The sequence below is a fragment of the Papilio xuthus genome, unplaced genomic scaffold (assembly GCF_000836235.2).
Source record: "Papilio xuthus unplaced genomic scaffold, Pxut_1.1 DF828952.1, whole genome shotgun sequence".
Taxonomy (NCBI): Eukaryota; Metazoa; Arthropoda; class Insecta; order Lepidoptera; family Papilionidae; genus Papilio; species Papilio xuthus.
Window position 1 is genome coordinate 6,822,251 of NW_013529697.1, and position 11,509 is coordinate 6,833,759.

General features: G+C 36.1%; 1 protein-coding gene across 8 annotated transcripts in view; it reads left to right on the forward strand.

Annotated features, from left to right (window-relative positions):
* The window catches only part of LOC106125466 (CUGBP Elav-like family member 1), a 257,820-nt gene that overhangs the window by 174,346 nt on the left and 71,965 nt on the right, over positions 1-11,509 (forward strand). The window contains exon 5 of one of the 8 annotated variants that reach the window (XM_013322692.1): positions 10,766-10,814. The exons of the other annotated variants lie outside the window; for them this stretch is intronic. Coding sequence (XP_013178146.1) covers positions 10,766-10,814 — 49 coding nt within the window. The remainder of the gene's footprint in view (positions 1-10,765; positions 10,815-11,509) is intronic. 8 annotated transcript variants of the gene reach the window in all.

An 11,509-nucleotide genomic window follows, 5' to 3' on the forward strand; every position in this document is an offset into this window, starting at 1 on the left:
AGTGCGCCTCCCTACTTAATCTTCTCAACTTTGTCTTGAAATTAACTTTGTTTTGGGTTATTTTTTAATTTGTTCATTTTACTTTTTTAATTACGATTAATAGATGGCAGATACTAAATAGATGACTCTTGTACTATTCTTCTTATTCTAGTGCCTCTTCAGTCTTGAAGGTAAGCCTTACTTGGAATATTTGGTTCTGTCAAGAGCAAGGGGAAAATTTCTCCGCAGACCTAATCCCCGTCCACTTCCTAATATTACGTACCCACGATGTTCCTACGTCCAGTGCGACTCTTGCCTTCAATCTTGCCCATCATTATCAGCAGAAGTAACTTATACCTGTCATTCTGTAGTAAAGGGCTCAAGTATTCCTATTTAGGCTTCTTAGAGGGACAAAAAAATATTCACACAATCTTTACTAATTCATACTAAGCTTCTAGAAAATCATAATTAGTGTTACTAAAAGAAATAGACTACAAATATCGTGGACTTTTAGACAAATTTAACCGGATAACCGCAAAAAGGAATAGAACTAATATTATAAAATTTTGTAATAGTAGTGCTATTTAACACAAAGTATTATATTTTCGAGAGAATTTGGTTCGCAGTAAGGGTTGCAGCTGAACAGGGAAATCACGTTCCTACACCAGATATAAATTCCAATTGCATTCGCGACACGTCCACGCGTTACTGAAATTGTGTCGTATCGTTTTGTAACAAGTTCCAATTGTTTTCTTTTGTACGTTCTATATACTTCAGAAAAAAAAAATTAAGTTCTAAACAAAAAAGTATGCAAATTATGTGAAAAATACAACGTATTATTATAGATTATGTTGCAAAGACTGTTCAATATACAAAGTAAACAGTATCTATAATAAGTTAACCTGAAGAATAGAGATTTTAATGGAAGATAAAATATATTAACGTCATATATATCAACGAAATTACTAGAATTTCAACCATCAAATTGTCAAATTAATATATTATCCAATAATCCTTTAGAAAAATTCACATATACATCTTGTAACAATGACGATGTTCCGATTTAGAATGGAACATTTCTCCGGCAGGTCTATTGAACGTAACATCGATGTTTCAAGATGAAAATGCACCGGATATTTTAAAAGCTTTCCGTATAGTAAACCAACAATAGAATATTTTAAAAGGACCTGCGTGAAATATTAGTAGTTTTCATCTTAAGATTTAACAATATACAATTATATATAAAGTTATGCATGTTGTCTTTGCACATGTATATAACCTTTTTTTGGTATTCCTGTTGTAGAAAAAAAATTGACTATACCTTAGGCTCCGCGACGTGCAACTTCTCTGCGAGAAAGTCGCGCGTTTGTTTACTTCATTCGTTCAATTTAACGGAGACAGATTTTATAAGACAAAATTCGTTCAACAATACAAGTGCACGTGCTTCCCTTTGCTAAGAGAATGTGTCAAAACGTTTTCTTTTTCAACACAAGTTTTTTTTAATATATCTTAACGCGGCAAACGAGCGAGCGGCCATCTGAAATCGCTGAAATAGCAAAATGTACGTTGCCCATAGACATACGCAATCGCATATGCGTTGCCTACCTTTAATCGACGGAGGAGAGGATGCATAGATAGAAAATATCCTCCCCTTCCATGCATCCTCTCATCCGTAGAGTCCACTTCCACTTCCCATCCTTTCCTTATAAGAAAAAGTGTGGGAAGGAAAAGAGGACTAAATTAGGCCTCCGGGACACACACTCATCAAACGAAACGCGGAATTGCTTCCACTTCACGCCTGTCCTTCTGTGTGGTCGTGGTATTTCACCGGGCGAGCCTGGCCAATTCGTGCGAAGATGTTAAAGCGGGCTCTACCACTGTTAAGTTATAAAATAAACTATAAAATGTATATTTTAAAGCCGTAAAATTATTGAATTCAATGAAAGTCAGTATAATTCTGTCGGATGGCACACTCCAACCAAGTGTCACGTGCTCGGAGCTTCCGAGTGCAGGCGTCGCACGTTCCCTCGTTATTGAAACCGTGTCGTGTCGTGTCACGACGAATTTCAGATATTTTCGAGATACGTACACATTTAACGAACTTATAGTTGTCATACGATAGCATTATCTCTCGCATAAAGCTTGTATTAATAGTGGAATTCAATTTAAAGGCTCACAAGGTTAGTTGATCTCTTAATTTTGTGATCACGGACAGCTTTAAACAAAAGAAGATCGAAAACCTTTTCTTCCTTACATTAAAATAGCAGAAACAAAATAAATTTAAATAATTTACGAATTGTTTGTGATATCTATTAGTCCCTTTTTTACTTTGTGTCAAAGTTTAAAAAAAGGGTTCGAATTAAAAACTAAACGAATTTAAATTTTCTCTTCCTCCCGCACCATGAGTTTGATTTCTTTGAACCTTTTACTTTCGGGGTTTCTTGCAAACTTTTTCGATGTTCTATTACTGATTATTAATAGTTCAAGGCGTATTAATATCAAAGCTAAACAGTTTTAGCCTTATAGTAGTAGTGACATACCTCTGTTTAATTGGCATCATTTAAACATTGTCGTAAAATACGATCCAGAAAAAAATATATATAAATAAAACAGCATTGAACAATTGCAAACTTTCAGTGCATATATTCCCTTGACGATTTCCGCAGCGCGTTAGAATTTATTTACTCTTTAATTCATCCAATTGGGAATTACAGACCAAGTGTTATTTTCGCTTTATACCTAACAGATAAATTAAGTTCAGCAAAACATTCTGTGATTTTTCTGATTATTACAATTTATGTAATAGCTTAATATCATTATTCTAAAAATGTATAACCATTGGATTTCTTTTTAAGTCTATAATTGTGTATAATTTAAGCCTTTGCAACCTTCTCGAGCGCATAATAAAGGCTCGGATCTCCACTGCCCTCTTTGATGGTGGCTCCTTTTAAATGCGGCTTTTCATTCCACTTCGATAGGACTTAATACCGAATCGATACCACTTTGACCGATCTCTGTTATACTTTATCAATATCGAGACCGAGACCATCTTCAGACTTCAATAATACTGCGCGATCTTTATATACAATGTTAGAAATTTATAATTTTATAGAAGACATTTAAAAATTAGACATATACGCAGAAGATTATACAGAAACGCGGGGACATAACATTAGACTTTCGGAAAGATCTTGGTGTCAAATACGAGAATTGATTTTGTTATAGATTTACTATAAGGACATGATACGGTTGACATAGCCTTTTCTGTATTGGAGGAAATCTTTAAAAAGATACACTGCCTTTAAATAAGAAAGACAGGGTTAAGTACGATTCCTACTCATTAAAACCCCCTCGGTGGCCATCCTTGAGGATTGTACGATTGCGAGAGTCCCGGGATCTCCAATAAAACGCCACGGGACCCTATGCACTGAGCTTCTGCACGACCCCAGGAACATACTTCCTCATGCCGTCAAACATATTGACATGGCCTTGAATTACCTCTTCACAATAATATTCTCGTACATTTTATTTTATTCTTAACATTTCGAACATACGGAAACGAAATTAACAAATAGCTCGCTTCATGTCCTAGATCTTTGAATACATTCACAATGCATTTCGGGATTTACGCAAACATGCGCCGAGCTTTAGCCGTTCTTTTATGCGCTCTGTGCTGACATCGAGCGGGCAAAGCAGGAATATTTCAATAGCTCGCTAGCTCACCGTGAACCAACAAACGGACTGTCTCGTAGTAGCCAATATCAGCCGCGATGCAGAGAGCTGAGTAAACACAGTAATATGAAATATTGAAACAATATATTTGGAAAATAACAAAGTATCTAGACTTATTATTGATCAATGTTGTAAACTGTTTAAAGTAAACTTATAAGGAAAATAAAATTTTAAATATAAGTTTTGATTAAACTACCAAGGAAATAATTCCTCACTACCTTTGCCTATCAAGAAATCTGATGACACACGAAAACTTTTATTAAATCTTAGGGAAAATAAAAATTCATGTTTTCCTGCAATTTCTGTCCTTGTTAGGTTAGGTTAGGTTAGCCAGTCTGTTAAAAAATAAATATTTTATATTATTCTTGAATTTGTATTTTTATGTATTAAGTATATAATATTTTAGAAAAATCGTTACAAAATTCAACAGAAAATTCCACCGAGTAATTCCACGTTATCTGGAACGTAAAAATTGCTGGGCACGCAACTTTTTAAGTTCATTCTTGTCGTCCGCCCCATTAGTTGGGGGCGATTTTTTCCGAGCGCCTAACCCCGGCCGGATTGTCCCTTCCACGTTAGCATGCCGTTCATAATGCGCACGGCTTCCGAGTATTATTCACTATTATTTCCAGCCTAACGCCCCGTATATGGGTAACATATATGTATATGCTGTAACATTAAAAGACTATACTGCGATAGCACGACAGGCTGCGATAAAAAAATATATTTTAAAATTGGAACGTATAATTTTTTAAATGACACGCCATCGTAAGATGTTCTCTGATTGGAAATAGTAAGATGTTAGAATCGAGTAATTAGGGAATGGATTCAACTTTGAGTAAGTCATATTTAGTCACAAAAGCCCACTCTTTTAATTCCTCATCCGACCGCACAAAGCGTTCTTTATCATTGAACGGTAACGAGCTTTGGATCGGCCGAGCTACTCAGTGAATGCTTCACCTGGGGAAATCATTCGCTGGTAACGCGCTACTTTTGTTTACAGTCCTATTTGTCGAACGGATTCAGGTCGGTACTGAACACGGAATTTTTAATGAAACGGAATAATTGTGACCGGAGTTCTTACCCTGCGCTGCGATTCACTATACTACGAATAGTAGTTTTGCAAACTCTTCCCGAGGTCAAGGGGTCATTATTTCATTAGACACTCCTTTTTGATAGTTCCCTTTTTGTGCCGCTGGCGTTTTATTATTGAATTTGATAGGACGTACGTGAACTTACCGAATTAGGAATCCCTTTAAGCAAATAATTTGTACTTATCAAATATTGCCTTTTGTTTTATTTTTTTACTAATTAAATCTCGACTTTGTGGCGCACATGTTTAGTGTTATTATTGTTTTCGACAATAAGTTCTCTTGCTCCTCCTAATTCAAACTCTTTTTAATTCTCTCTATATGTTCTTCTTAAGTTTAAAATACTGTTGCTGTTATTAAAAATTTCTGTTCTATTCGTATTATTGGTGAGAAGTCGTTGATATATTTTGTAATCTATTTAACGTTCAAGTCTCGGAAATATGCGTCTTCAACCGAGCGAGGTGTCTTCCACACGCTCGTAATTCATTGTTTAAAATCTAGACGGCAATAAAGGGGCATGAGTTACATTGCGGGTGTTGTCATAAATTATGTCTGTTAAGTCTCGGTCGATATTAAGGACGAGATTGCTTCGTTATTTAGATTAGATGGTCATATTTTGTGGAAAGTCCTTACTCCTAAAGAAGGCAGCGCAGCCTGTATTTGCTGGATAGCTGGAGTTCAATACAGAAGTGTAGCATTCGTTGCGCTATATTTGGCTCGTTCACGTACCGACACGAGTTGCCGGCTCAAAGGTCTGATATCGACTGACGTCCCCTCTCTCCGGCATGTACTTATGGCGTGTACGCTCGAGACAAACAACACTACGTTTATGCATACACTACAAGAAGTATTTCAAACTTGGTTATCCATTTCCATCTGCTTTATTTTATTTAAAAGTCATGAGAGATGCAAGGCCACTGTTTAGTTAATCGTTGTTGATTCCGCGATACGAGCAGAAGGCGCGTGACAAATTGTGCAGCTTGTGCGTGACAATGTTTGTCGTCGCCGTCACGCCGTGATTGATGTCCATCTGGGCCTAATTAGATAAGGGATGTTGTCCAACATCGCCGTCGACCGCCGGTGTAATCTTCGTAATTCGAGCGTGATTCATTGCCAAGACACAATGCGATTCCACCGCGCGAACAATACTCGTTGTTAAGGATAGTCACTTTTCCAGTAATTGTATTAGCAATATTAGAACTTAATGCAAGGAAACAAGGTATACATTGCGGTGATCATGTGTTCCAAGAGTAAATGCAGTTTGAAAGAAGTCGATCTTCATTCTGCATAATCATGCAAATTAGTTTCGAATGATTCAGTCATATGTGGGCTTGTAGGTTAAAAGGCATGCTCCTTAATTTTGATAATGTTTGAGTAAATTGTTGCTGAATGTAATGTATGAAAAGTTATCGACGAAGGTTTTAAGTAATATTCAGAAATAACTGTTTTGATTAAAAGCACAGACTGTTCGGTTAGCGGAAAACATCATTAAGTCAACCTACGTGAGATATGTACATGTATTACCTCAACAGAGTGCAAGGCATTTATCACTATTATCGCTATAATGGCGTTCGCCTACACATTAACCAATTATGACAATGTTGCAGTTACCCGCGTTAAATGTCAGATAACATTACACCTAGTATTTGGCTATCCGATACAGTGGTAGACCCCGCTTTAATATCTTTGCACGAATTGGCCGGTTTTCAAGTTCAGAAGAAAGGTGTGAAGTGGAAGCAATTCCGCGTTTAGGCTGACGAGTGTGGTACCGGAGGTCAAACTTTAGTCCTCTTTAACTTCCAATCCTTTTTCTAATCAAGAATGCATGGGAAGTGGTAGTGGATTTTCCGGATGAAACGATGCATATAGAGATGTCTATGGGCACCGAACTCTTCGCTATTTCAGCGAATTCAGGTGGCCGCTTGCTCGTTTGCCACCGTATAAAATAAAAAAAGACTGGAGTCTTTAGTGATAGGTTGTGATTGATTATTTGATTTTTTGTAATATTACGGATAAAAGTAATTACTTTGAAAAGTTAATACGTTTAAATATAAGGGAGGTTAACACTAAGAATAAAATGAATAAACGAAAAGGTTTATTTTGTATGTAACAGCATAGTTGGCAAAAGTTTACCATAATGGTTATATTTTAAAATGTAGCATAATTTTGTTTGGGCTTCGCGAACCCACAAAATCTTCAGGAAAGTCTTGCAAATCCTTTAAGGTTGCGATGATCCCGGATCGATCCCTCGAGTCCAGTTCTTACGGTTCCTTGTAGATTGTTTAACTTAAATGTGTATAAGTTTAGTAGCTTACAAATACGAGATTTTTATAATATATACATACGTATGTACGTATACATCTTTCTGTCCTCTCTGTCCTCGTCGATTAAAAGTAAGCAACGTATCTGCAATTGCGGATACCTATAGCATGCGGTCGCTTCGCTATTTCGCCGAATTCAGATGGCCGCTTCCTCGTTTGTAATCATTAGATTAAAGAAACATCTGAATGTGTACTTACATATCTAAATATTTCAATGTGAGTTACTTCTTTAATTTTTATATTTAATAATTAAAACCCTTTAAGAATACAAATGTTAAGGATATGTTTTTTTGTTCCATTGAAATGTTTCTAGTCGCTTTGTTATATCATTCTGTTTCTCGATATTAATAAACAAAAATTACCACCATTGGCAAGCCATTAAGATGCGCATGTCTGTCCACAGCGAAACTAAAATAACTCGTGTGACGATTGACATGCTTTGGAACACGGTTGACTGAGTAATATAGTTTGTGACATCGTGACGTCAGTTGAAAAATAGCCATTGGATATGTTATTTACTAGCAAAAAAGCGGTGCTTGGGTCTCTAAAGAAAAAGACATAAATCTAAATTACTGTACCAAACACCAAATCTGAAAGATAGCTTTTTAATAAAGTGTACCAAAAAACTATAAACATTGTGGCATGGTGCGATAGTGTGACGCATGGCTCTCTTCAGTCACCCTAAGGGTTACTCTTAAGCTGATTCATAAGCGATGTAACTCTTTTCATTGGATACGACGAAATACTAAACTACAGTAATTAAGATTATTGATTAGGTTTTATTGCTGTAGTATACAAGAAGAGCCGTACAACTTCAACAATACGTATTTGTTCTTTGAACTGTGAGTTTTCACTATTGAAACATTTGTTTGAGAAACATATTTTCATCCCTCTCCTTACTTTTGAATAGATAAAAATAGCATTATATTTTAAAAGAAGTGTTTTTAGAGCATTAATTACGCTTGATATAAAATATTAAACGAGATTTGTTTTTAAACAAATGAAATATGTGCGCATATTTTAATATGTCTCCGAGATACACGAGATAATTGGAAAAATTATTAATGAAAATTAAAAGCAAAAAAGTTTAACAAGCACTTTTCTTTTGGAACCTTTCCAAGTGTTGTGCGTTGTAAGTTAAAAAGTATGCATTTCGTTCGCTGTGAACGCGCAGGTTTGGAAAGAATGCAACTTTGCTATTCCCGTGCTATCTTCTTTTTGTTAAAATTACTCGTGTGAGCAATTAAATCCGGTTGTAAATGAAAATAAATTCATGTCCGTTATTTTGAGAGACAGTTGGAGATTGAAAAACTGAGTTTTTACTATGCTTTATCCTAATTATAGCTTGACTAGAAATACAAAATACCACTATTTTGCGGAATAATATAGGTGATAATATCAATTGAAGCGCTCCCATGACAGATTTTCTATTTTCCTGGTTCGGCTATACATGCTAATCAAACGGTGTTTATCTGGTTATTATTTATTTGTTACGCGAACTCTGGAAATCTGATAGGTTTTCGTAAAGTCTGATTTTTTTAATTGATTTTATTTAATGATTGAAATAAAAGCATTCATACTGACTGTAAGACATATTAAAAGTCTTTGAGAAATCCCATAACAAAGCAATTCGTCTCGTTCTCTTTGAACAGAAAAAAACGAGATATCAATATATGTATTTTGATGCGTTTTTTTCTTAACATTGGCCTTTCTTATTTTTACTGAATTCTTGGCACATTAAAGCAAAGCCCTGACCTGGACTACATATAATATGTACATAGATGTATGTACAGTAAACTTTGAACTATGTAAATTAATAATCGCCGTGAGCACGTCTACATATCGTCACGGTTCAATTGTCAAACAAGTCGGTTGATAAACAACGTCCAACGAAACTCTTTGTTTACAAAGCAACCGTATCAGTTGTTGTTTACGAATAATTTAAATAGTTTCCGATTGTTTGAGCGGCGTACGGCCTTTGTAAATAAGTAACGCACTGAGATTGGGTCGAATTAACGTGTCGACGAATAAACGCTAGGGTACTATGGAATACTCCTGTATCAAGGGTTGACATGACTTAATTAATTCCGCCTATGAATATAAGTTAACTTAAGCGTATTATTTATAGCATAGTTTAACAATTGGTATACATTCAACGACTTTAATTTCCGACCCATTTAGGTGAAATAAATTTAACGATAATATTTTTTTTGATTACAACATAGCATACGAACAAGCGGCTAACTGAATTTGACGAAATAAAAAAGCAACTGCATATAGAACTCTGCAATTGCAGATGCGTAGCCTTCTTTTCATCGAAGGAGGAGGGGACGAGCAAGATTTCCCGTTAATATGCGTTCTATCCTGCGTCAAATCGACGTTCCCTTCCCATCCTATAAGACATGGGTGCTAACCCTTATGTTCATTTTGTATAGTTCTTGCAACAGATGTTGTTACTGGTGGATGCCACTGTTAATGCAAATAATGAATTTAATTGCATAGAACCACATTCAGAGAAAGTCATTTAAAAAGACTAGCAGTGGAGTCTTCTCTTAATGACAGTTTTCTGCACCATATTCGATGCTTAGTGTGAATCGAATTTAATTTTTTTTTATATCATATGGTGGTAAACAATCGAGCGACCTTAAATCGCTGAAATAGCGAAGTGGCCGTTGCCCATAGACATACGCAATTGCATATGCGTTGCCTACCTTTAATCGACGGAAGAGAGGATGCACAGAAAGAAAACATTTTCCCTTTCCATGAATCCTCTCATCCGGAATGTCCACTTCCACTTCCCATCCTTTCCTTATTAGAGAAAAAGGGTAGGAAAGGAAAGAAGACTATAAATCATGCCTCCGGGACGCAAACTCATCGGGCGAAACGCGGAATTGCTGTCTTCTGTGTGGTCGTGGTATTTCACCGGGCGTGTCGGGCCAAGTTTGACTTGACTTGAAACATGGAAAAAGATTTTCATTCATACCATTTGACCGTTTATAGCTTACAAGGTCTGTAATGCAAATGCTAATTGCAAACTTTGCATTGACTATTGTAAGGTTATTTATAATGTTCTAAACAATTGCTAAGTGATGGAATATCCTTTCTCGTAACAATGGGAACCTTGTCTGCTTTATGTCGAATACAATTAGACATTATTATGTTGAGACTGTATGTTTTTATTAGCATAGTTAGTTAAAATTGTGTATTTTAAATTACTTATTTAATAGCAATCATATTATCCTTATCATCAGCTCACTATACGTCCCCACCGAGGGGCTCGGAGCCTACCCTAAGTTAAGGGTGATTAGGCCATAGTCAACCACGCTGGCCAAGTGCTGGTTGATTGACTTCACACATATCTTTGAATTTCTTCTCAGATATGTGCAGGTTGCATCACGATGTTTTCCTTCGCCGTAAGAACGTCGGATAAATGTACATATGTAAGTCGGAAATCGAAAAACACATTGGTACATGGCGGGATTCGAACCCAGGGCCTGCAGATTGTAAGGCAAGTGCTTGACCACTGAGCCACCGACGCTCTCGACTATATCGACTATTATAATTTGCGCCTTACCAAATGTTACATGTCAAATAAAATTAATCAATCAAAAATATTTATTAATTGTTTTCTTTTTGTTTTAGATGCATCATCCAATCCAGATGAAGCCGGCTGACAGCGAAAACAGAAATGGTGAGTTAACTTTTAAACTTAATACTATATCTAATTTGTGATCACCCTTAATTTTGGAACTCGACAATATAAACTCGAGTCGATTACACTAGTGAAGATGCGCCTTTATTATGATTTTTTAATTATTCTGTATCGTATGTCTGGCACGTGTGCTTGATCTTGTAATGACGTCATTATTATTTCTTTTCAACCAGTACTCATCTGGTTTTCAATCGATATATAGAAAAAAATAAAAGATTCTTTCCGTTAAATGTGATTGGGAGCTATAAAATGATTTTAAGCGAACATGAGCTAAGCGCTTTAAAGCGTTAATTTCGCGCTAAACGAGCTATTTACGAGTGTAGTTTGCACAAAACAAGCTCGCATCGGACTTGAGCGGATTTTTTAGCGCTGCGCTGCACGCCGCGGAACACGTGCTCTTACATAATCCCGCGCTTACAGGGTTGCCGCTTTATCTCTGAGCGCTATTTCATTTGTGCTTTTACTCTAATTATTATGAAATTGTTTCTTACTTGTTAACGTTTAATTCATTATTGTTTCCCAAATATTTTTATCGCAGAAATAAATAACCCTATATCACTAGCACACATATTACGCATACGTGGGGAAGCATGCATATTCAATCTGTGAGCGTTTGTATTCTATTTATACGTCAGTGCATCGGATTAGCTGATGTCTCGTCTCGGATCACTCGG